This window comes from Oryza glaberrima, chromosome 9 (genome assembly GCF_000147395.1).
Source record: "Oryza glaberrima chromosome 9, OglaRS2, whole genome shotgun sequence".
Lineage (NCBI taxonomy): Eukaryota > Viridiplantae > Streptophyta > Magnoliopsida > Poales > Poaceae > Oryza > Oryza glaberrima.
Window position 1 is genome coordinate 16,611,883 of NC_068334.1, and position 26,478 is coordinate 16,638,360.

Consider the following 26,478-nt stretch of genomic DNA (forward strand, 5'->3'; position numbering starts at 1 on the left):
TTCATTATTACTTTCCATCAAAAGTCCATACAAAATGATGTCGCATCGAACATCATCTCATGACGGACTAATGTTCCTTCACACATTCTCAATAGTAAGCATTAGTCCTTGCTAATCAGATCGTCATTAACCACCGAAACAATTAGGGGCCTAGATACACTTTCATATGTAAATATTATTTCTTAAGTTATTTATTTTAAAATGTAGCACACACATTAGCTAGTTCCACACAAGATATTACAGATTTGATTGAATTAAGCAATACATCAGACATAAGAAAGATACAATCATGCTACTGATCATTCTCCTCACCGAAATTGCTTGATGTGCAAGTGTCTTTTTTCCTTGCTTTTCTTCTAGCCACTGCTGGAGGTCTACGTCCTGACAACGATAATCTTTCAGGTGAACGTCGATCGCGGACAGACCTGCGTCTCTCCAACACCGCTGAAGTCAATGTACCCGTAGTCTTGGGTCAGCTGAGTTATTGGAGGTGGTTCATCATTCTGCGACGGTAATATCTCCTGATATGCTTATTTAGTAAGAAAGTACTATAGTCCAGTGTGTTAGAAGGCTACAATTTTAGAATCCATTTTTACAAAATTACATGAGCATGGCATGCATGCACGCCTTGCCAGACTCCACCAAGACACGCCAGAGGCTACCGGGACACTAGAGAGCATAAGTGCGCCTGGGAATAGCAGGTACTGTGCGTGCCGGTTCCCCTCACCCAATCGAGGAGCCCTGCCCCAGAAAGAGACAACGTGGTAGCCAACCCGATGAGCCAAAAAAAATTCGAAAAAAAGGAGAAAATCGGTAGCACTAGGACTTTTATTAATTGATGATGTAGCTAAGAAAGTACATCACCGATCAAATGGCAGCATATGCGGGCAGCACAAAATCCTATGGTGACCTATGTAGCTACGGTGGGGGGTCGTCAATAGCATATCAGGAGATAGTATCGTCGCAGAATGATGAACCACTTCAAATAACTCAAGCGACATAAGACTACGGGCACATTGACTTCAGCAGCGTTGGAGAGACACACAGGCCTGTCCACGATCAACGTTCAACTGAAAGATTATTGTTGTCAGGACGAAGACCTCCAGCAGGGGCTAGAAGAAATGCAAGGTAAAGAACACTAGCACATCAAGGAATTTCGATGAGGAGAATGATCAGTACCATGATTATATATTTCTTATGTCTGATGTATGGCTTACTTCAAACAAATATGTGTGTTAAACTATCTAACGTGCGTGATACATTTAAAATAGAAAACTTTTAAATATTAAACTGTCTTTTCTACATCTAAATGGACACTTATAAATATTTACCTGCAGCACGATAACAAAGTTTTCCACCACCTTTATACATTACTTCAGTGGGTTTGAAAGTTTCACGAATTCACAACCTTGACTTATGGTAAGACCCCAATACTCACCATAATCACCGTGTACTCAGTTCATACCACAAGATAGAGCCTGTGAATTCACGAAACTTTCTAACCTATTGAAGTTTACACCATGAGTACACCAACAATAAACTCAAGAGTAAGAGTGATCCACTCTACTGAAGTCTGTCTTCTTTCCCTTCGTAAGGTTGTCTTCTTTCCCTTCGTAAGGTTCCTTTTATAAACAGTCCGTGAGTAGGCTATCCACACTTTCAACAATATAGGACAACAAACTTTTGACGCTACTTCACTGCTGCAGCATGTGCATAATGCTAAGACAAGGCGAGAGAAACTACTCTTTTCTATGGACATACGTGACGGCGACATTGTTGTGTGCGACAAAATAATTGCTACAGCATGTGAATAAAGCTAAGACGGACGAGAGAAATTACTCTTTTCTCTGTTATGCGTGACCATGACATTGTTGTGTGCGACAAAGTTTCAGCGTGGACTATTTGGATCAAATCGGTCGCATGCCACGGTATTGCGAGTTTCAAACACTACCGCACGACATGCATGCGGGGAGAGGGCGATACTGCACAACGGGCATGTAGGAGCGCAGAGCAGTGGAACCGCCTCGATGTCTCGCAACGGGGACGCGGGACTGCATCGCTGCCGCCCTTCAATGCTGCGGGACCGTATCGGTGCGGCGCGATCGCGCTCGCCACCACGCGGCCGCTCTCCCAAGACGCTAGAGCGAAGCGGTGGCGCACTTCCGCTCGTGGGACCGAAGCGGTGCCGCTCGCCCGTCCTGCGCGACTGGCCCGGCCACCGATTCTGCATGTCCACACTGCGATTATGTTGCTTTCTCGCGTCTCCGTCATATGATGGAGGTATATTTGTGGTAATTCTTTCCATACAGGTATATATGCGCAAATTATTAAAAAGAAAAAGTATATTCCCAATTTTTTTTCCTGCTTTGTGAAGCCATGAAGGGCGAATAGAATATTCTCAACACAAAGTTGGCCTCCCAATCTAAACGGCAAACCAACCAGATACGGCCAGAGGAACCTAAGCACGGCTATGTTGATGTTCAGCAACTCTTCTTGGAACCATTTGACAGGGACGGCAGCCACCTGGCCCAGCCGTATGGTCATGAATTGTGTATGACTTTGAAGGATAGCAGCCCCCTAACAAGACAGCAAAGATTGTATGCAAGAAAGCATGACTTCGCAGCCCCTACCATTAATTTCAACGGGAGCAAAGAAGAGGTGATAACTAATTATTCAGAACCAGCACTAAAGCACTAAGATAACATATTAAATGTTCATAACAACTTTTTCAAGAACACAACATGGGTACCCATTAAACATTCGAAGCACCTTTCGAGATTCATCACTAACCGTGTAGGAGAACTACTCAGTCACCACGAGATCCAAGTATCTGCTTCTTGATGGAGCCAATTCTGGTGATCAATTCATCCCGATTTTCCTGCACAAAAAAGTAGTACAAATATGAGTAGAAGTCCATTTAATAGGGGAGAGTGTTCAGAACAGATATAAAACTAATCACCTTAAAAATCAAATATCGCGAGGTGAACCAAACTGTGAATCCAAGGCCGACAACTTCCATCACCTGGGGAACCTGCTCATGACAGCGATAATCACATCGTTATGAGTTGTGACATAGTACTTCCATATATAATACTAACAAAGATTATGCAATGCTTCTATAGCTTGTTCGAGAAAAGTCCTAAAATTGCCAAAGGCAAGCATGTAACTGCGAGCTGCTCCAGTCATAGAAAGTAAGTGTGAGAGTACTGGCACTACCGAAATAACCAACAGGTGGCAAAATTTGGTACAGCCAGCAACTGTATTGCCTTCAGAAACTATTTTTTCTTTTGACTTCCTAATTTCAAAAATAAAGCACTGATCTGTTTTACATCTTATCATACAATTTCAAACAAATGAAATTGTGATGAGTGAGTGAGTGAGTGAGTGAGTGAGTGAGAGAGAGAATCAGAGTTGCATACCAAAGGGACTGAATCAAGTGCAGAAACAACAATTGATGAAATCCAGATCGTAACAAGCGCAGATGTCCCATAAACAAGAGCAGTATATGAATTTTCAGAGTCCAACTGCATAAGAGTGGTTTGTAGAGGTGAGCCACAGTAAAGCACATCATTGATAGATGAAACATTGGATGAAATACTCTCAGGAAATTGCATATTATGCATAGCATTTGGAAGATACAAGATAAACAAAAACCTGGTATAGACCTTATGAGCCTGAGCTCTCTTGAAAGCATGAAGTAACAAACTAACAATATACTTATGCCATCAAAACATATGAACATTTTGGACAAATTAAACAGGAGTCAAGAACAAAAGGATTTTTTTTTTCAAAAATAACAGTAGGGTGACAATTCTGAAAGTAATCTTACAATGATAAATGTTTACTTTCATCTAATACATAGGCTGATAGCATTCTGAATGAGAAGAACAAGGCCGTCCTTGTGTAAGATCCAAACAGTAAGTAAATGGCAGATGTTTTCTATAAAACATAAAAGATAGATACTGAGACCAAGTAATCGGATATCTAGAGACAAATTTACTTTTTGCTTTGATAAAGAGCCTACAGAGTACAGACCATTTCTAGTATCCCAGAAAGTGTTACTCCCTCCAGTCAAGTATACTTGACATTTAGGACAACTTAGTTGTACTATTATCAAGTATATTCTGATGCCATAAACGTCATGTAAATATGACGAGAGGTAGTATTTATTTCCTGAATATATGTACTTCAACAAATATATGGCTTCTATGATAGTTTACAAAGCAAACAAGAACATCTACAAATTAGCACTCATCGGACAACTAAAACAATCTACTCGCAAGACTGTTATTCTACATGCTGAACTAGAGCAGTAGCAACATTTACTCCTGTCCTATTAATCAGTGTAAAAAAGAGAAAAAAACTCATGTTATGTTCAAACCATGATCAAGATTGATTGAAAAAGAAATGAGATCGAAGAAATGGTGATCAAGACGAAATCTTCGCCACCCGCACCTAAATCATTCGTTTCAGATCAGAAATGCAACAAGCAGGCAGGCACGCGTGCTCACCTCGACGCCAATCTGGTTGAGAACATTCCAGGAAGTCGATTCCCCCTGCACCTGGACCTCTCCATCCCCATCACCCACCTCCCGGCCAAACCCCTCCCACCCCTCCCGCTTCGCAGGCGCCGGCTCCGCGGGCTTCTCCGAGATCAGCACTCTCAGATCGTCGGAGTCCTTCGCCCGCACGGACAGCGAAGACGCCCCGGCGCGGCGGCGGCCAAAACCTTGGGGGGTGAACAAAACTAGGGTTTTAGCTCTCCCATCGCCCATGCAGCGGAAGATTCGAGGTGAATGCACCGTGTCCCAGCGGGCGTGCGTGCGTGCGTGCGTACCTTGGTTCGGCAGGGTGGCCCGCGCCGGGCGGAGAGGGAGGCGCACGAGCGCGGCGGCGGCGGCGGCGGCGGGGGCCATCGGAGTCTCGATTCGCGGCGGAGAGAGAGGGTGGCGAGGTTTCTGGGAGGAGCAGCTGACTCGCACAGTCGCCGCCTTCACTGGCTCACACTTGCCTAGCCTGCTTGTCCGTATGCGGCGGCAGAGCGCTGGGGTTTTTGGGCTGGGCCGGCGGGGAAGCGGCGGAGGAGGAGGCGGCGCGAGTCGACGAGCACGGCCGCGTGGCGGAGAGCAGCTTTTGGGCTTTCTTTTTTTCCCCCTTTCCTCTCAACTGCGGATGGATGGAGCAAGGTGTGTGGAAACTGGAAAGAATAGTGGGCTTTTTTTCTCTCTTGTGCTTCGTCCGGGTAGGCTGAACCGAGTTGCTTCCCCTTTTTCCTCGTGTTGGAATGTACCTACTTCCTCCGTCTCCAGTTTTAACCCTTAGAGTATAAATGTTATAAATGTATTGGAAGCAGATAAAAAGAGAAACAATTACATTCGGATCTCACAAAGTGAGGCTATTATAGGTTTTTGGGTTTTGTATGGGTATGTGTAGAATGGGTGAAAAATAAACTTATTTTAATATGGAGGGAGCAGGAATTTCTAAGTTTATGTACATAGTGAATCTCTAAGAAAACCTTGTGTTCAAAAAAGGGCATACGTGTTTTTCTTTTCATTGCAAAGTAGTCTGTTCCATTATGATCATAGCCTAACCAAATGTCTAAATTTCAGCAATGATCAATGCATAATATTTTAGGATATGGTTTCTTTTGGGTATCCCATACCCAAGAGAAACCCGTCGACAGCGAGGCGTCTGTGGTGACTTCATCAATCTCCAGTATTTGTTGGCCCAGTCTTCGAAGATGCTCATAGAGGTAGGGTTTGCGTGCGTGCGTGCGTTCTTAGGGATGAGTGTGCGTGCGTTGTGAGTGTCTGCGTTGTACTGTGTAATTCTAAAAAAAAATGTTATACACTGATCATTCGTACTCATTTATACCGTAGGGGTTAAGTATACCATCCGTAATGCTTATGTCTAACTTTCTCTTTCATAGGAAAACAACATCAACAGATGGCATGCTCAAGAGAGGTTTCACTAGCACAACTAAATATTTAAAGATTTGATGGACTCAGCTAGATATAGAGAAACCATCGGATGAGTAATGACAAGAAGAAAGAAAAGGTCCGAATTATATCGCTGAACTGTTGGATGAGTACGAATTACCCCTATACCAAAAAAAACAGCTATCTTTCACCCCTCTTACTTAATCCGGAGTGGTTTTAGTTCTATGTAACAGTCCAATCAGTATTTAAAAAAAAGATCCGTGGAACCCACTTGTCAGATTTTCTCTCTTACCCCTCTCTCTCTCTAACAAGTGGATCCACTGATTTTTCTAAAAAAATATGGGAGTAGCTATATTTATGGCGCCATATTTTTCATCAAAAAATAGTCGGCATGTATTTACATTGTAAGTCCCTAAATTGCGTATGTAATTTTAGTGTATTTACAATGTAAATTCCAAAATTACATATGTAAGTCCTAAAATTACATATGTAATTCTCAAAATTACATGTGTAAGTTGATGTAAGTCACAAAACTATAGATTTATGATGACACAGATATTTAGTTTTTAAGATTAATTAGTAATCCTGATTAGCAAATAACGTTAAAACAAAAGAAGAGAACAGAATCGGAGGGATATGCGTACACATACGGTGATTTCTGCATCCGCATCTGATGGTTGAAACAACCGACTGAAATCCATCGTAATTTGTGGCGACATATTTTTAGCAATACTGAAAAATATTGACTGGACTACTACGTAGGATCAAAACCACTCTAGATTAAATTAGGGGGTTCTTCATCCGGTATTAAGAGTTGAGGGTGAAAGAGGTTTGGTTTTTAGGTCTAGGGGTGTAATTTATACTCACCTAATAGTTTAATGGTGTAATTCAGATCTTTTTAAAAATATCGTTTTATCCAAGAGAGCCTTATTTTCCTCTAGAATAGGTGGGAAGTATGATATTTCATTCGTGCCATTCCTTTGATCCAAACGATGCTATAGTAGTTGAATCTACAGGCATGCCAATCTTTTGTTTTTTCCTTGCTTTTCTTCCAATACAAAGAAGGCATAAGTCATATATAATCCGAAGAAATAATGTTTGTATTAGAATTTAGAGTTCTCCTGCTTTGCGTAAATATTTACACCTCTCTGTACCAACGGCCTACCTCGCCCTCAAGTTTCAACAGATGCATTTTACCTGGTGTTTCACAACTTCATTTGTGCGCCCTTTTATTGATCGATTGCGCAAGATCAAACACGGGTTATGTTAAACCGAAAGGGTGCCACTCCATAAAAGAAAAAGAATGATGGCTAGGCTAGCCGCTTAGCTGTTCTTGAGGCTTGCGAGCATCCTGATTCCTGCAGCTCGTGTCTTGTTGCTGAAGGACTGGCTAAAACTAGCGTTGTTTTCGCGTAACCCAACTCCGAGCCCGAGGCGCATGTATACTCCCAACATCTTCTTGGGCCTCCCATTGCTAAGGCTCTCGATCTCCGGATATACATTATTAATCATGTCCGAAAACAAGAGGAGACTGAAAAGTGATTAGTTAAACTCTCCATGAATTCCAGCTAATTGTTCAGCATTTATATACTGCTCGGAACAGGGCGGTGAGCCGGCGCGGATTGTGGCGGCGCAGAGGCTGTGCCTGCCGGCCTTCTGCGGCGTTGCCGGCGGGATGGCCTGGTCGACCGACCGGCAACGTCTCGTCGGCGCATGCACCGGCCTGATCTCTGCATGTAGATCGAGATGTGTGCTGCTGTGCATACTGAATTTTTGCAATTTTGCATCTTGCATATATACTTCCTAAACTGGCTTGATAAGAAAAAAACAGTTGGTTACAAGAAATTTCATACTGAAGTTCAATTTGTTGACTAATATGTCTGAATTTCGTCGTTTTTTGCCAGTTTAATAATGGTTTTGGCGAAAACCAGATACCGCATGTGACTGTGAGTGGCTTTTGTCCGGTAATGAGATTGTGAACCCGACTTAGATATTAATCACTGCAAGTTTCCCAAGATTTAACAATTAATGGAGACTTATCAGCAAGTCTTGGTCACCATCCACTGATCGATCGAGAGGTAAAAAAGAAGTACAGATCTTGCAGAAAGAGATGAAAAATGGGTCGATCGATCGAGAGTTGGAAATGTCCTGTTCACTTTTACAGGTTGATGACCCTTATTGCACGTAGATAATTCCATGCGCGCGTGTAAGTATGCGTACATATTCCCCGTGTCTAATGCTGCAGGACTCATGCGTGCCGACGTATGTGTGGTTAGTAAACCACCCCGTGGCAATATGCAGCATATACAAATCAGAAATTTGATTTACTATATATAATCCAGATCTAAGAGGTGTAGTCACTGTGTACTGCGTACACTACTATTCAGATGCAGCTATTACAAAATGTAAGCGACGTTCTAATCGTTAAAAAGTCGTGTTCTGGAAATTGCACATGAGGCTGAAAGCAATTGAGCAATAGAGATTTGCAAATAGCGGACTCCACCTAGCCTATTATTGAGGATTTATTTATTTGTAGGGAAACATATGGATAATTTAGAGGATTCCAATCTTATAGGAAAAATTGTAAGGAAAATCATTGAAACCTTTTTTTAAAAGAAAAATTCTATGAAATGGATAATCCTATAAAGATTTTGAAGAAAAGTTAGCAAGTGTTACAATCTCCTAAAATTTTTTTTGTTTGAATCTATTGCTATCATCTAATTCCTGAGGTTTTTTCCCCTGTGGTCTATTTAAACAACCAGTGTTTTATACTCATCTGTTTTACAATTGTATTATGTAAAATTTTTATATTTTTATATTTCTCCTTTTTTTTAATAATGGGTTTCAAATGAGCCTTAATCGTACTCCCTCCCTCGACCTATTTCATTCTTTGGTTTTTTTTCCAAAAGTCTAAGTCTTATTTGTTGTTATCATGTACTAAACTAAATTGTTGATCGGAATCTAAGAAGTCATCTTAGTACTTATTGGTTACATGTCCATTGATTTTATCACATGGTGAATAAATTAATTGCTCCTTAGTCTTGGTGCAGTAAGAAATACTCCCTCCTTCCCAAATTGATCATCATATAATGAAAATTAAATTTTCTCAAATTGATCATCATATAACTACATGGACAAAGATTTCATCAGAGTACAATTAATGCAGCACGAAAAAATGTGTTCATATTAAGGGTGTACTCCCTCCGTCCCATAATATAAGAGATTTTAGAAGGATGTGACATATTTTAGTATTATGAATCTAGACGAAGAGTCTGTCCATACTCATAGTACTAAGATATGTCACATCTCTGCAAAATCCCTTATATTATAAGATGGAGGAAGTAATTGTGCATTGCGTTTTTAATTGATGCATACATTGTAGGAGAATATGTGCATTATAATTGAGTATGCATGACATCTTGATCGATGCGGTTTAAATTATTCTTAGTCATGGTGCACAAACATTATATGATCAATTTGGGATGGAGGTATGTCTTAGACTTTTGGATAGAGGGAGTATTAATTGGGAAACTTAAAGCAATTGAGCAATAGTAATTTGCAAATCAGACATTATCTTCTGGGTTACTTTCATCACATCCTACTACATTTCGCACAATGCATAGGGAGCAATACTGTAATATTGACTTTGATCGAGTTAGGCGCCCATGAAAATGCTCGAACGCAAAGACAAAGGTAAAAAAGTTCCAATCACGTCATTTCTATGCTTGGACGGTAGCACTAGTGCACTACACTAGTAGTACCTCGCTAAGGCATTCCTTAACCTCACCTTCATGTTTGCAGTAAAGAAACTGAGAACGTAGCGACGATTCCATTTGGGCAAACTATGCATTTAGCCTCGGTTCATGTGAAGCATGTACTGCCTGCATTGCATTGGACTTGGAGTTGGCAGATCAGTCAAATAAGAAAAGCCAATGACACTGTCAAAAACTCCATGTCTGAATCTGTCACCTGCTTTGTTTTTACTAGCTTGTAACCTTCTCTTCTGACTTTTTAGATCTTGCGGTGCTTGTGTACAGTCATATACAGAGATGCAGGTGGCATACACTGCATATATGCATGACCAGAACATCTTCACCAGAACCGATGCAGTACAACATGCATGCATGAAGCATGCCTGGTTGATTAGGATACTTGGGAAGTTGGGATCCGTGGTAGCAGAGAGTATAATATTTCAAGTCAAAACAATTAGGAAGCAACTGTTAGTGCTTGTAAAAAAAAATGAACAGTAATTTAGACATGGACGAGGGTTCAAATTAATTTTGCTCTGTGAGCTAGAAAGATTGAGCAGTTGCACAAGATTGATCCTTAAGAGCAAACTGCAGCTAACCATCAAATTTTATCGGTAGAACATCGTGAATCCCAGCTCTTGCATTATAATCTAGACCATGTACTGCTTAATTTGATTGGGTAACTACGGGCTCTGTTTGCCCAAGTTTTTTTTTAGATAAATTCTATCTGTGATAAAGGGTGGATCACATATATGATATCCAGATAAAATTGGGATCATGTCATCGTAAAAAACGGTTTCATTTAAATACCATCATATAAATGGGTTTGAAATACCATTATAAAACATCGCCTTTATACTAAGATGCATTTACTCTTTCAACGGATAAAAATTGTATGTGGCCTCGGCTCTATGCGGTGGCCAAGGTGGGTCGCCATGGTCAACGGGAAGGCGGTGGAAGTAGCATGCGAAGGCTATGGCAATGTCACCATGTGAAGTTAGAGAATGGGCTAGGGACAGTGGCATCGATGGGATGCTAGTGAAGGAGGCATGGCGGCTAGAGAGAAGGTAAGCGTCGATGGTGTGAAGGCCCACACACTGACATAATGGAATTGACAAAGCCTCTTGCAGAGGCCCGTGAAGATGGCCTAGCCGATCATACAATGTCTCAGCAACGATGCTAGAGGATAATTTATTGCCGTCTGTGTCATACTCCGTTACCGTCCTTCCTCCTATCCACGGTCCGCCATAGCGGGAGTGCGGCAGGTTACCACACAATCAGCAAAACCACAATCGACCTATCCTTGTGCTATCGCCGCCATCGTCTCCCTTACCTGTGCTCCTCTTCACACGTGCTCGTCTTGCTCCTCATCCTATCCCCATCCTCGCCTTTACCTAGAAAATCTTGAGGCTCAAGGTAGAAAAGAAGACAGGGATGGCGCACTAAATGCGGACTCAAGCACATAACCTCGAGACGCTAACAGGTAACAAGTTTAATAACACAAATTCTGTTGTTTCAATTCCAGATAAGACTCTTGCTGCAAATTTTTCTAAATTAGGGGTTTCTCTAGGAAAGAATGATTTAGAAATAAAGGAGTCCATTAACCAGATTAAAATTTCAGAAGTGGATAGATTTACTACTCTTTATAGTAGTGCTGTAGCGTCTACTAGTAATGTAGATAAAAACAACGATGAATTGTTAAAATTGTCTTCTCTCCAGCACTTATGTAGTGAATGGCTAGAAGAGGTTGAGAGTAATGACGATGAGTCTATGGATTCTCAGGCCATACCTCGAATGAGGAAGATTTCGACCAAAGTCAAACATAAAGTGGTATGTCCTCTTTTGACTGATCCAAAAAAGAAAGCTAATAAGTTTAAGAAATGAAAGGAATATTTTGGAATAGTTGTGGCTTTGGTGATGCATCTAAATTTAGATTTATATCTGAATGTGTTAAGGAGCAAAATTTGGATTTTATTGCCATTCTTGAGACTAGAAAACCATCATTCACCCCTTCAAATCTTAAAAACCTTTGTGGTGGAAAATATTTTCTTTGGCATGAGAAACCTCCTATCGGGCGATCAGGAGGAATACTTTTAGGAGTAAATTTAAATGTTTTTGATATAGGTGAAATTTCAGAAGGGGATTTCTATGTGAAGTTTCTTCTAAGAAATAAAGAGGATGGTTTCAAATGGGTTTTAATGGCAGTATATGGTGCTGCTCAACCCGAGTTAAAAGAACATTTTTTTACGGAACTAGCTCAGACTTGTGGTAAGGAGTCATACCCTCTATTGGTAAGGGGGACTTTAATATCATTAGATCACCCGAAGAAAAGAATAATAATTCTTTTGACCCTCGTTGGCCTTTTCTTTTTAATGCGGTCATCAATAGTCTCAATTTGAGAGAGATTGATCTTTCGGGGAGACAATTCACCTGGGCCAATAACCTCGAAAATCCAACTTATGAGAAGTTGGATAGAGTGTTAATGAACACTGACTAGGAGCAAAAATATCCTTTAGTTACGTGTCAAGCCTTACCTCAAGCCATTTCAGACCACTCTCCAATTATACTGAGATCCGGATCGCATGCACATTTTGGCAATCAGCTGCCATTTCGTTTTGAATTAGGCTGGCTAGAGCGGGATGGATTCTTTGAGATGGTAGCCAAAGAGTGGCAAAGCATAAGCAAGGGAAGGAATCCTATGGAACGTTGGAAACACAAGATCGTCCACCTTAGGCAACATTTAAGAGGTTGGGCGCGAAGTTTAAGTGGCACATATAAAAAACAAAAAGTAAAGCTTTTAGCTTTATTTGACACACTAGACAAAAAAGCCAAACACATAACTCTATCCAACACAGAGTTAGCTTCGTTGAAGCAGGCCAAAAATGATTTGGCAAAACTGTTAAGGGAGGAAGAGTTGTATTGGTACCAGCGATCTAAGACAAATCATTTACTCCAAGGGGATAGTAATACTAAATATTATCACTTGATAGCCAATGGTAAACATCGTAAGCAGATGATTTTCCAGTTGGAACAAGAGGACACTATAATAACGGGTGATGGGAATCTCAAATAATACATCACCAATTATTATAAAGGATTATTTGGTCCTCCAGATCATAATCATGTATCCATGATAGAGGGATGGACTGATGATATTCCTCAAGTGTCCAACTTGGAAAATGACATCCTTACTGCTGAATTTTCAGAAAAGGAAGTCAAAGAGGCAATTTTTCAAATGGATCATAACTCCTCCCCAGGTCCAGATGGCTTTCCTGCAGAGTTTTATCAGGTCTTTTGGGAGATTCTTAAGAATGATCTCATGGCTCTATTTAGAGAATTTCATAAAGGGACATTACCCCTTTATAACCTAAACTTTGGGATCATCGTGCTACTGCCAAAAAAAGGCTGATGCAAAACAAATTCAATAATATAAGCCTATTTGCCTACTGAATGTCAGCTTTAAAATTTTTACAAAAGTTGGCACCAATAGGATTGCAACGGTTGCTCACAAAGTCATTCGCCCAACCCAAACGGCGTTTTTGCCAGATAGAAATATCATGGAAGGGGTGGTGATTTTGCATGAGACTGTCCATGAGTTACACACAAAGAAAATGGATGGTATCATATTCAAAATTGACTTTGAAAAGGCTTATGACAAAGTTAAATGGTAGTTCCTTCAGCAGACATTACGAATGAAAGGGTTTTCACAATCGTGGTGCAATTGGATTTCCAACTGGGTTGAAGGAGGAACTGTAAGTGTCAAAGTCAATGATAATGTAGAAAAAAATTTCCGGACATGCAAAGGCTTGAGACAAGGGGATCCAATGTCCCCAATTCTTTTTAACATAGTGGATGACATGTTAGCCATTCTTATTGAAAGAGCCAAAGCCGATGGCCAAATTAGAGGGGTAATTCCACACTTAGTGGATGATGGTTTGTCCATTCTCCAATATGCCGACGATACAATAATATTTCTTGAACATGATTTTGAACAAGCAAAAAATATCAAGGCCATTCTTTGTGTGTTTGAACATCTCTCGGGGTTGAAAATAAACTTTCATAAAAGTGAAATTTTCTGCTTTGGGGGAGCCAAGGAAATGGAGGACCAATATAGACAACTGTTTGGTTGTAATTCTGGTTCCTTTCCATTCAAATACTTAGGAATCCCCATACACTATCGAAAACTCAGAAATTCTGATTGGAAATGTGTGGAGGATAGGTTTCAAAGAAAACTTAGCACATGGAAGGGCAAAAACAACTCCTATGGTGGGAGATTGGTTCTTCTTAACTCGGTTCTTTCGAGTCTTCCCATGTTCATGTTATTCTTTTTTTAAATACCTCGAGGTGTACTTCAAAGACTGGATTACTACCGATCGAGCTTTTTCTGGAGCAGTGATAGCCAGAAAAACAAATATAGGTTAACAAAATGGGATTATATATGCCAGCCAAAAGATCAAGGTGGACTGGGTGTCCTAAATCTTGATATCATGAATAGATGTTTGTTGAGCAAATGGCTATTCAAGCTTCTTAATGCTGATGGCCTATGGCAAAACCTTCTGTGCAATAAGTACTTAAAGGGTAAACCCCTCTCCCACATGTCACACAAACCAGGAACATCCCAATTTTGGGCTGGCCTAATGAAAGTAAAAGATCAATTTTTTCAGTATGGATCTTTTAAACCTGGTAATGGGATGGAAATAAGATTTTGGGAAGACACATGGTTGGGCTTGCAACCTCTCAAATATCAATATCCTTCTCTGTACAATGTGGTCCGAAAAAGACATTCTACTTTGGCAGAGGTTATGAGCATAACACCGTTGAATGTTTCATTCCGACGATCAATTGTAGGACCAAAGTTAGTTGAGTGGAATGATTTGATCTCTCGACTAGCTAACATAACCCTGTCAAATGAAAAGGATTGCTTTATTTGGTCGCTACATAAAAATGGCCATTTTTCGGTCAAATCCATGTATAATGTGATCATCAATTCCAATGTAAGAATCCACAAGAGGATCTTATGGGAGGTAAAGGTACCACTAAAAATCAAAGTATTTATGTGGTTTCTTCAAAAAAAAGTAATCTTGACGAAAGATAATCTCGTAAAGAGAAATTGGAGGGGAAACAAGCAATGTTGTTTTTGTAATACACAAGAGACCATCCAACATCTTTTCTTTGACTGTCATGTTGCACGTTTTGCTTGGTGATGTGTCTTCTTTGCCTTCAACATCCCCCCTCCCCACAATGCAAAAGATATTTTTGGTGACTGGCTAAGGGGAGTGCCTAGACCCACAAAAAAATGATTTTGTTTGGAGCTAGTGCTTTATATTGGTCAATTTGGCATTGCCGTAATGATATAGTTTTTAACCATAAAAAAATGCCTAACATCATGCAGGTTATCTTCATGTGTTCCAATTGGCTCCACTCTTGGTGTATGATGCTTTCACAGGAACAACAGGATACTATGCGCAATGGTGCTACACGCTTGGAATTAGTAGCCAAGGAACTTTTATTCCAGTTTGGATGGCGTAGTACCTACAGAATTTCGTGATAGAATCTACGTGATTTTGAAAAAAAATATTATTTTAGTAGATCATATCATCGGCAGAAATTGGGGGGTTTGTCCCATCTCGCCTTTTTTAACTTTTCTGTTCACGTCTGAATTTTTTGACTGTGTGCCTACGGGCAGAGACCGAAGATGTAACCCATTTCCATTATCTAAAAAAGCACATATCTATATAGTCAGAGTATAAAAGACTTCCTTATGGACCCACCTCTTTATAATACTGACTTTTATCAAAGTCAAGCTACTTTAAGTTTAACTAAGTTTATAGACAAATAGAGTAATATTTATATTACCAAATTAATTTTATTAAATTAATAATTAAATATATTTTATAATAAATTTATCTTGTGCCGAAAATATTACTATTTTTTTCATAAACTTTGTCAAACTTGAAGCAGTTTGACTTTAACCAAAGTTAAAGACATCTTATAACTTGAAACGGAGGGAGTAGTAATTTGATGGAGCCTGGTTGTGAAATGGTATTTGAGTGAAGTCTCTTTCTACAATGACAACCCCAAAATTCTCTTGACCTGTGTAGGGACTTCTGCAGTTGCAGGCTTGCAGCTTGCCTTACAGAACTGGTAAAGAAAAAGAAACAAAGTGAACAATGTGTTGGTATAATGTTTGGACTTGCCCTTCAATTTCTATACATTACAGTACATGACACATATGAGCATCAGAGCATCTCTGCTAGATGCCGTGGTGGTTACCACTCGATGCCGTAGTGGTCACCACTCACCAACCTGATCATGTGTTAAATAACACAGCAATATCATCACACATTCACACCACCTTCGAGGGGAGAAAAAAAAACTTACAAAACAAAAGGCGTTCCTCGAATGGTCAGGCGACCATTCCGAGAGCTCGGATCTCAACCCCGGTTTATCATGTATTCTTGCTCGCCTTGGACCAGCTGCGAATGCGAATGCGACTGGCCAAAGTGTGTGTGGCCTGAGGGACTTTACTGATCGCCCAAACGTATAGCTCTACTGGACCAGCCCGACAGCGAGAGCAAGATGAGAGTGATAAGAACACAACACACGTCAACGTCAGTGTGTGACCCTGTGTGTACGCCCACTAGAGCTGAATCCTGAATGGATAGTCGACTCTCGTTCACTCGCTTGGACTGTCCTGCAGACAAAGCGCGAGACCACAACACTGGCGCTGACATGCACAGCTGGAGGTATACGCGTATATATCTGGGCTACTTACGTACACCCCTGGACCATTACACAGCACATAGCCTCATACGAGCACGACTTTACATAGCGATGCATGTAAGCCAGTTTGCTTCATGTACAAAGGTTATCACTAGGGATGGCAACGGGTCGGGTCGGGCACGTGTAGAGCAAAACCATACCCGACCCCATGCCCGTTATCGCCCGCCCAAACCCTACCCACTAGGGTTAGCGGGCAAAACTTTGTGCCCGTACCCATGTCCGACGGGCACGGGTATATCCGGCGGGTACCCAATGGATCTCACATGAATAATAACTTGAAAGATATATAATTTAACAAAGAGAAATAAAATCAACAATTTACTAAATTATCAGTTATCAACAATAATTTGAATTACATCACAACTTATTATTAGTTAGTATCACAAATGAACCAAGAGAAAGTGGTATAAGAATTAAGAGATAAGTTGAAATTAGCTAATACATATGTATCGGGTCGGGCATAGGTTACCCACAGACAAAAAAAATGAAACCCGGCTGTTGCTCACGATGTCCACGGGTTTCGGGCGGGCATGCCCATAGGTAAAAAATCACACCCGCGCCCGTGCCCATTGGATCGGGTATCTGCGGATACCCGGACCCATGGGCAATATTGCCATCCCTAATTATCACCATTTACGTACAATTAAAAAAAGAAAGAAAATTGCTAACCTTTTGTTGGCACAAAAATCCATCCTTAAATCTTACTCCTAGAAATTTTGAATCATCGGATGTGCTTCACGATTCGTGCTCCAAATCCTTCTCCTCCACCTCCGGAGACTTTCTCTTTTTCTCTGGTGCCAACGACAACCTAAACTACAACGGGTGACCTACAAATTAAAGCCCGGGATTGAGGTGGGAGTGGGAGGAGGGGGAAGAGAGAGAGGAGTTCGACAACTTTATAGGGATAGCCATGGGATGCGGCGGCCCAATAATGGGTGACGGAACAGGTGAACAACGTGTGTGGCGGTGATAATGTGGCGACCTAGTAATGGGTGACGGAATAGGTGGATGGTGTACGAGGCGGTGTTAATGCCACTAAAGCCACGGAGCCGGCAACGGGCGTTGGACTAGTGTTCGCAACGAGGCCGAAGCAGAGCTACGAGTTAGAGGAGGCGATCGGGGGTAGCTGATCCGGCAGCGGGGAGTTGTCAGAGACTAGAAAGACCGTGGAATAGGATCACCTCGCCACCACCGGCTGAAGGAGGAGGAGAGGCAGAGAAGGACGAAGGGGCATGCAGAGACCTGGCGAGCCTCATCGGTGTTAGAGTTTGTATTAAATATGTATACAAATTAAGTTATAGTTTTGCACGGTTCGTGCCTTTCCATGGTGAGGACGAGCGACTACGCTGTGGGGCGGTGGCGGCAAATGAGGTTGAGGTGGGGAAATTGTAAAGGAGTTGGTGGCGGCAGTACTTACGTTAGCGAGTGGGAACAAGGAAGGGAAAGGGAGAGTTAGGGATATGTGTGACACAGAAATCTTAAAGCAGATTCAACAATCCAAAAATTACGTGATTTGGGATGCGCATGATTTTCTGCGGTAATTTTTTTTATTAAACTTGTCTAAGGTTAACTAATCTTTGCCACACTTTAATAAATCTAAAAGAATTTATCACACATTTCTGAGCTATTGACTACGAGAAAGTTGTGTAATCTTAAACGCCGTGCAAGCTTGTTGCTGCAAAGTGCAAACCAAACATATGCATGCCCGTAGTCCGTTACAACTCCTGCTGCTAGGAGTACGCTGTCATCCAGGGGGAGACGGAGAAAGGACACGCTATTGGAGGGCGAGCCGAGCGAGAAGCCCGAGCAGTAAAGTAGCTCATCGAACTCTAGCTACGTACTGGCCTACTGTGTCGAATGGGGTAAAGGTTAAAGCTGTCGCGTGCATGCAGCTATGGCGGGAAATCTCGATCTCTCTTTCTCATTTTTATTTTTCAAAGAAGGGTATTTTTTTATCCGGCCTCTCCATTTAACCGGATATATATGGAATATATATGGCTATTGAAATAGAAAACTTAGTCCCATAAACAATTCAATCTAGAATTTACTCATATAAAAATTTAAACTTAGAATCTTTAGAAACTACTCACGTCACTGTAACCGACCGCTAAGCTAAGTATCTCTCTCTCTCGGCCGAAGCTAGCCGACGAGGAGGCAAAGGCACGCGAGGCAACGCAGCGATGCAAGCGGATCGGTGGAGGAGGCGGTGGAAACGAAATCCACGCAGTTCAAGCGCGGGCCGGGGGGAGGACCGCCTGACTGCTGATCGATCGATCGCTCGATCGATTGATCACAAGCGAACAGTGTGGATACTGCAGGGCCAGCGATTCTTCAGGGGAGCGGCCAATGGGAATCAGGTCCTAGTGGATATAGATCTCTGTAAAAGTCTCTGTTACTATTTTATTTACAAAGTGCCATTTGCATGGATGCGTGTATGCAAGGGCAACAACTTGTCCTGATGGTTTCGTTTAAATATTTTATTTCTTTTTTCTTTGATGGTATATATAAAAACCGTCCTTATGAAAATCAATATATCGCAGGGGATTCCCTTATATATTGTTTCATGGTAAAAGAAAAGAGATATTTTGTTCGGAACACATTATAAATGCTGACGCTTATATACATGTGTGTACGCTTATCATTTAAAGATACATATGCACATCTTACCCCCTGTAAGAGCAAGGATAATGGTGAGCTATAAGCAAGCTAAATGCTTATGTGGAAGAGAGAAAGAAAAATGGGGAGTGTTGGCTCTCATGCAAGAGCGCTCCACACAAATTTCAAGAAATAAGCATTAAATTCATAGAGAGATAAAGAGAGGATGAAAAAAATAAAGCTAACCTTATAGCTAACTTATTATACATGTTAGCTTTAACATTGGCTTATAGTAAGTAGTAGGCTGTACTACTAAACTTGCTCTAAACACCTCTGCCATCAACGAAAATTGCTGTACCTCTATGTAGTTTCATGGTAAAAAAAATTTGAGATTTCTTTTCAGAACATATAACAAACATTGGCACTCGTATACATGCATGTGCACTTAATTATAAAGGTAGACGCACATCTTATCTCTATGAGCACCTCCGAGCTGTTGATAGAAACGTCACCTACCACTCAAAGAAACTTAGTGCTTAATGCGAATAACCATGCAAGGCTGTGTTCGGTTGTGGTGGTTGGGAATATTTTCCGTCTTTAAGGAAAACGAGATAGCTTATTAGCACGTATTTAATTAAGTATTTTCTACTTTTTAAAATAGATTAATATAATTTTTTACAGTAACTTTACTGTACAAAATTAAGTTCTTTTAGAAAAACATTGTTTCGTAGTTTGGAAAATGTTCTCACGAGAATTTAGAAAGTAGAGGTTGGAAAACTTGAGTTGAGAACCACAAACGAGGCTTAACGATCTGTGTATGCACATGCTTATTGGACACTAAGAACATTAACAAGAGTACACGCATACCAAATACAATTTTAATCTGAACATCGCATTGATGAAACAAAATTAACAATTCGATTTCCTTTTTTCTTTTTGAGAGAGGGTTTGATACACATTGGTAGGCTAGAGATTTGAAGTCATACACCTTACTGCAAGACTAATATGCAATTCCACTTAATACATACGGTGCGTACCTTATAGCATCTCTAACAGAGTGATCAAATGACTCTTCGAACTAAATTAAAACTAACATAAAAAATTACCCTTCAACAAACTCTCCAACTAACTGGCCAAGCCTTCCGGCTAGCCAAACACGCCCAGTAACAGGCCAAATTTGACAAACCACATCTGTTGGTCAATTGTGGGCCACACACGTCTCTCTCCCCTCTTCCTTCGGTCTCGCCTCACGCACCGGCCGTCGATGTTGCCTCCGTCCCCGGCCACATCCGGCTTGGTTGCCTTCGCCCCCGGTGATCCGATGCTGCCTCCCGCAGCCTCCTAGCGTCGGCGTCACTCCTCTCCACCTCCCTGCGCCAAGGCCTATGTCCATCTAGTTGCACCGCCTCCGCCTCCACCCTCGGCCAACCGGCGCTGCCGTCTCCATCCCTACCATCCAGTGTTGCCCCCCCCCCTCCCCCGGCATATGTAGTGCCGTTGCGAGGGGGTGGGGAAAGAAAAGAGAGGAGAGGGAGAGAATAAGAGTTTTGAGACAGTGGCAATGATGAGTACGGAATAAAGAATTTGTTGGAGTGTGTAGCAGTATGGAGAGAAATCTTTTGGTACGTTGGCCAAATGGATGAATGGAGAGACAAAAATAGTCATGCTATTGGAGATGCTATTAACATTCCCAAATATAGGCATAGTTTGAACGTGTGGTACGGCTGGAGCTGTTCGTGACTCAGAAAAATGGAATGTATCATTAACACATAATTAATTATGTATTAAATATTATAAATGTGAAATAGATTTATTTGATTTTTTTAAAAAAACATTTCTATATAGAATTTTGTTCACAGAACGTAATATTTAGCAGTTTAAGAAGTATGCTAACGGAAAACAAGAAAAATACCATTTTTAGTTTCTGAAAAGAACTAAGCCTTAATCCGTAGGCACCTACTGGCTTGCAGAGAGCTTGCCTTCAAGCTAAGTTCGGTTATCTAGCAATTTGATTTCTAATAACTCAATTTCACATCAATAAATAAATATTGAACCTATCTATCTACTTATTATAAATATCTTGAAAATAAAACATCACCTCCGCTCTAAAGGCAACAAATTATCATATTAATCGAAGAAAGAATATATTAGCCATATGTTCGATCGACCATGATAGATCTATAGAAATTATGATTTGAGAATATATTAGCCATATGTTCGATCGACCGTGATAGATCTATAGAAATTATGATTTGTAGATTGTTATAACTTCCTAACGTTGAATCTGAGCTAAAAATATGTAAATATTAATTATGAACATTAGATCTATTAGAACTAGTTATGAAATTGTACTTCTTTAATGTATAATTTCATAACTATTAATTCTAGCTTTCGATTTAACTCTGATATGAATAATAGTAACTCTGGACTTAATTTTATTAATATTACATATATTCTTTTAAAAAATGTTTGCACGTAAAAAATTAAGAAACATAACTGATCTAAAATAATGGTGCACATAAATATGTATTTGAGATAAACGATAACAAAAATTGCACTTGCGTGGCAGAGATCAGCTAGCTCCAAAATTGTTTTACAGCATTCTCTGCTTGCAATTCAGTCAAACAATAAAAATCATCATCTGACTTTTGAAAAAGACTACCTTTTCTTATCTCAAATCTAAACATACATATAATTATCATCACTAAAAAAAGTAAAGAAAGCGCCCTAAAAAAAGAGTAGAAAAGCAAAACACGCGTAGATGCTAGCTATTCCGGCACTCCCTTTGCTGTGACTACCTTTGCAAAGTTCTTAATGCTTGTATGAACCAAACCGAGAAATAGTTTTTCTTTTTTCTTTGGGTGCGGAGACAAACCGAGGAATAGTTGGCCAAACATATTGTCTCTTTTCATATAATGCAATTTCCTGAGGCATCTTTTTAGATGGCGAGAATTTTACTTATTTCCACGAAATCTGAATTGATTTTGACGAAAACTCTACATTTTTTTAACAAAAAATACGATGTTTTATATTGATATAGCAGGAAAAAATACACGAATATAATCATAGGAGGCTATAACCAGGGAAAACATAGAAAAATACACAGCCACATGTAAAAACTCCTAAACACAAAATCGAGGGAAAAGCATTAGACCGATCGCTGCTATGCGTGACCGGCCACTGCTTGATCAACGAAAACTTAGATCTAGGGGTGAAAATTTTTACCGTGTCACATCGGATATACAGACATACATTTGAAGTATTAAACGTAGTCTAATAACAAAACAAATTACAGATTCCGCTTGTAAACTGCAAGACGAATTTATTAAGCCTAATTAATTCATTATTAGCAAATATTTACTGTAGCACCACATTGTCAAATCATGGAGCAATTAGGCTTAAAAGATTCGTCTCACAATTTACACGCAATCTGTGTAAATTAGTTTTTTTTTCTGTATTTAATACTTCATACATGTGTCCAAACATTCGATATACATGCTGAAAAAACTTGCCAGAGAATGTAAGCAGGCCCTAAGTTCCAAATAGTCTTGAATCTTTTCAAGCAGGTTAGCTGATGCTGAGGTCCTGAGGAGGCCGGAAGTGAGCTCAGTTTGATCATATGGTCATTAAAGTTTTCATTATCTTAAGAAAAAAAAGGTGGTGTTGAGGTAGAGAAGAATATATGAAAAAGGAAAGGGATAAAAGTGCATGCAACTAATGCTCAGACTCCATAAAAAAATACATTTAAAAGCTCTATTAAAAGTGAGTAGTATTACTCCTCCACCAGCAAAGTACAGACAAGAAAAGAAAAGAAAAAGAGAGCCAAAGTGCCATGAAAAAAAGAGCAATTTTTTTTTCTAGTCAGCGTCACCCTCCTCCCTTCCCGCTTCAGTTGGCAGCTGCCCTGTTTCTGCTTCATGTCCTGCCCAAAATGCCCTCCTCCTACCCTCCACGCGGCTGTGTATACAAAGAGAACGCATCCCCCCATTGCTCACTTGCCCCCTCCTCCTCTTTCACACCTCACCTCCCACCAAGATAAAGAGCAAGAACAGCAAGAGCAAGAAGAGGAGGAGGGAGACCACACAATCTATCACAAGCTTAGCAAGATTTATCAGCAAGGAAATGGCAGCTCTGACGAGCTACGAGATGGCGGCCTCCATCTTGCTCTGCGCCGAGGACAGCAGCAGCGTCCTCGGCTTCGGCGGCGAGGAAGAGGAAGAGGAGGAGGACGTCGTGGCTGGGAAGAGGGCCAGGTGCGCTGGTCCGCCGCCGCCGCCGTGCGTGGACGTCGCTGGCGTGGATTTCGCCGTGCCGTCGGAGGAATGCGTCGCCCGCCTGGTGGAGACGGAGGCGGACCACATGCCGAGGGAGGACTACGCCGAGAGGCTGCGCGCCGGCGGCGGCGACGGCGACCTGGATCTTCGCGTCAGGATGGATGCCATCGATTGGATTTGGAAGGTGGGGGTGTTCTTCATCGATGCGAGCCATATATAAATCTCTCTGATTTGGCATTGTTCGCGTCGATCCAGTGATTGATCCGTCTGTTCATCTCGATCTCGACAGGTTCACTCCTACTACAGCTTCGCTCCTCTCACTGCCTGCTTGGCCGTCAACTACTTGGACCGCTTCCTCTCACTCTACCAGCTTCCGGTAAGAAACCTTATAGCTGTAGTAGTACTAGTAATCACTCCGTAAAGAAAGTCGTCTCCAAAATACAACTTTAAATATTTATTGAAAAATGATATATGTATACTTTTATGAAAGTAATTTTCAAAACAAATCTATTCATATAATTTTTACATTTTCAAACTCAATAACTTGAGAGTTATTTATGGTTTATATTCCCAAGGTTTGACTTAAACATTGTCTTAAATGACTTTCTTTATGAGTACGGAGGGATTAATTAACTACTGCTTGGTTCTTGAAGAAAATGGTAAATCTGGGATGTTTCAGCTGTTCAGGATCAGTAATTCTGTGCACTTGTCTGCAGGATGGCAAGGATTGGATGACGCAGCTGCTAGCAGTAGCGTGCTTGTCGCTTGCTGCCAAGATGGAGGAAACCGATGTGCCTCAATCGCTGGACCTGCAGGTGAGACTTAAATTGTGAATTGAAACGCATAGGTTTTGCATTGAACGATGCAGATTTGCGTTGCACCCTGCGTCCGTTTTACTGTGGGATGATCACGTTCTGATCGTTTCCGGGTCGCGCGTGTTACCGTCTGCCAGGTCGGGGAAGAACGGTACGTGTTCGAGGCGAAGACGATCCAGAGGATGGAGCTGCTGGTCCTGAGCACCCTCAAATGGAGGATGCAGGCCGTCACTCCCTTCTCCTACGTCGACTACTTCCTCCGCGAGCTCAACGGCGGCGATCCGCCGTCGGGACGCTCGGCGCTGCTGTCTTCAGAGCTCATCTTGTGCATAGCTAGAGGTACGGCCAGTGTGCATGCAAGAAAATTCTGGCACATCTCCATGCATCACAGAAGCTTCTGAAAAAAAATCTAACATGAATGTATATGTTCACGCAATGCAGGAACAGAATGCTTGGGATTCAGGCCGTCGGAGATCGCCGCCGCGGTCGCCGCCGCCGTGGTCGGAGAAGAGCACGCCGCTTTCTCCCATGTAAAGAAGGTGCGTGTGCAGGGCAAGATGACCAGTCATGCATGCAACGTTCCTTCCAAAATTCAATGCGAAACGTTACGCGCACAGAAGCCATAGGCTCAAACTGTAGCCATACTACCCTTAACGCTACAGAAATCCGTGAAACGCATTTACAGCCGCGAGAGAGAGAGAGAGCTGCACGTAAACTGGTTATTAATGCTCTCTGTCGCCGTGGTTTTTTCTTTGCAGGAGAGGGTGTCGCATTGCCAGGAAGTGATTCAGGCCATGGAGTTGATACATCCAAAACCTGCAAGCCCCAGCAGAGTCTTCGTCTCCTCCTCCATTCCACGGAGCCCTACTGGGGTGTTGGATGCAGCAGGCTGCCTCAGCTACAGGAGTGACGATTCAGCTGTTGCCTCACACTACGCAGCAAGCAGCTGGGGATATGAACATGATAGCTCCCCGGTTAGCAGCAAGAGGAGGAAGATTAGCAGATGATGAAGCCAATGATGGATCAATTAAAAGTCTGTTTATATGTGTTGCGAAACTGATCATGCATCTCTCTTTCTTGGGAAAGTCAAATGGTTTTGATTGCAAATGACTGTGGAGCCTTTCGATGCCGTATGGGAGCTAGAGCCTGAAAGGCGATGAAGGACCAAAAGCAAGGCATTTTCGACATGGCAACAGAGCAAAGATACTGATGGATAAAGAGAGTCTGAGGTAGACATGTGCTCCAATATTTTCATGTGCTTTAGCGTTAGTTGCTAGGAGGCAGGCAGCCACAAAAGAGTAGAGGATTTGTGGGAAGAGAAAGCCGGGCGAGATGAAAATGAGATGACCAAAATAAAGGCAGAGACGAGGTGACAGTGGCACAAGGCAAAGCGAGCTAGGCACTGATCACTCCAGATGTCCTGCGTGTGTTTCAGTTTTGCGTTGTTCTGTAATTTCCCCTGCTTAATTCCTTTGTGAAGAAAAATCATAAAAAAAAGGAGAGAAACAAACAATTTTGGTGTCAAACTCCAATAATTCAGCATAACTAAACTACAAGAAGAAGCTGAAGCAAAAAAAAAAAAAAAGAAGATAAAAGTAAAAGACATAGACAAAACCCATAAGAGCTGGAGGAGGGTTTCTTCTGATCATTTCTGAGGTGTTATGAACAATCAACATCACATATTCACATATGATCAGTTCCCTTTTGCTTTGTGCTAGTGCTTACGACTATCTTGCTGCCACCCTACATTGTTTGACCAGTTGTCTGCATGGACCATGGAATTCGCCTCTTTGCCCTTGAAAGGAGAAGGGACATTGTCTGGAGAAACCTCGGGAACACAAACATAAAAATAGTGCTCCTACTAGTGCCATACAGGAGAGTTGAGAATATGGCTAAAGAAATTAGGTTGGTCCTTTCTCTGGAGTTAAAGCTTCTCTGCTCCCAAACTATAAAACTGCTAGCAAGATTATTCCTTCCTGAGTTGGATTTCTTTTTCAGGTGACCCATTTTGCGTTGTTTAGGTTGCTTGTTCGCCATATGTTCCAAGTAAGGACACTTAACTACTAATAATGCAATGCTTCCAGACAAGCATGGCTGTAGGCAACAATAAAGATACTGTTCAGTGCCCTTTTCAAGCGGGAAAGATCCGCCACTTTGACATAGGAGTATTATTGTTCAATTTTGGGAGATCATAGAGTCTGTTTGTGTATATATCACTCTTGTGCTTAACAAATATCAAATGCCCACTTGTCATTTCTATTCTAAATTTTAGGGCGCAATTTAACTCAACGCAGACTTTTAGATTTGCTACTACCACAAATTT

The 26,478-nt window shown here is 41.4% G+C and overlaps 2 protein-coding genes across 4 annotated transcripts; one reads left to right on the forward strand and one right to left on the reverse strand.

Moving 5' to 3' along the window:
* Nucleotides 1–1,628: 1,628 nt before the first annotated feature.
* Nucleotides 1,629–5,181, reverse strand: LOC127784746 (protein CURVATURE THYLAKOID 1D, chloroplastic-like). Of its 3 annotated transcripts, none has more exons than XM_052312098.1 (6): nucleotides 4,838–5,181; nucleotides 4,512–4,729; nucleotides 3,420–3,524; nucleotides 2,960–3,031; nucleotides 2,791–2,878; nucleotides 1,629–2,224 (listed from the first exon to the last, which is right to left on the reverse strand). In XM_052312098.1, exons 1-5 carry the CDS (start codon nucleotides 4,914–4,916, stop codon nucleotides 2,807–2,809), a joined length of 546 nt encoding a protein of 181 aa, XP_052168058.1. In that variant the 5' UTR covers nucleotides 4,917–5,181; the 3' UTR covers nucleotides 1,629–2,224; nucleotides 2,791–2,806. The 3 variants fall into 3 exon arrangements, with proteins under 3 accessions (XP_052168058.1, XP_052168057.1, XP_052168056.1); XM_052312097.1 differs by lacking the exon at nucleotides 1,629–2,224 and adding an exon at nucleotides 2,256–2,577 and having other exon boundaries at nucleotides 4,838–5,180; XM_052312096.1 differs by lacking the exon at nucleotides 1,629–2,224 and having other exon boundaries at nucleotides 2,596–2,878; nucleotides 4,838–5,178.
* Nucleotides 5,182–23,043: 17,862 nt separating this feature from the next.
* Nucleotides 23,044–26,364, forward strand: LOC127785438 (cyclin-D4-1). Its single transcript, XM_052312890.1, has 6 exons — nucleotides 23,044–23,524; nucleotides 23,630–23,716; nucleotides 24,057–24,155; nucleotides 24,293–24,494; nucleotides 24,597–24,694; nucleotides 24,914–26,364. The coding sequence occupies exons 1-6, from the start codon at nucleotides 23,189–23,191 to the stop codon at nucleotides 25,160–25,162; spliced, it is 1,071 nt and encodes a 356-aa protein (XP_052168850.1). The 5' UTR covers nucleotides 23,044–23,188; the 3' UTR covers nucleotides 25,163–26,364.
* Nucleotides 26,365–26,478: the final 114 nt, after the last annotated feature.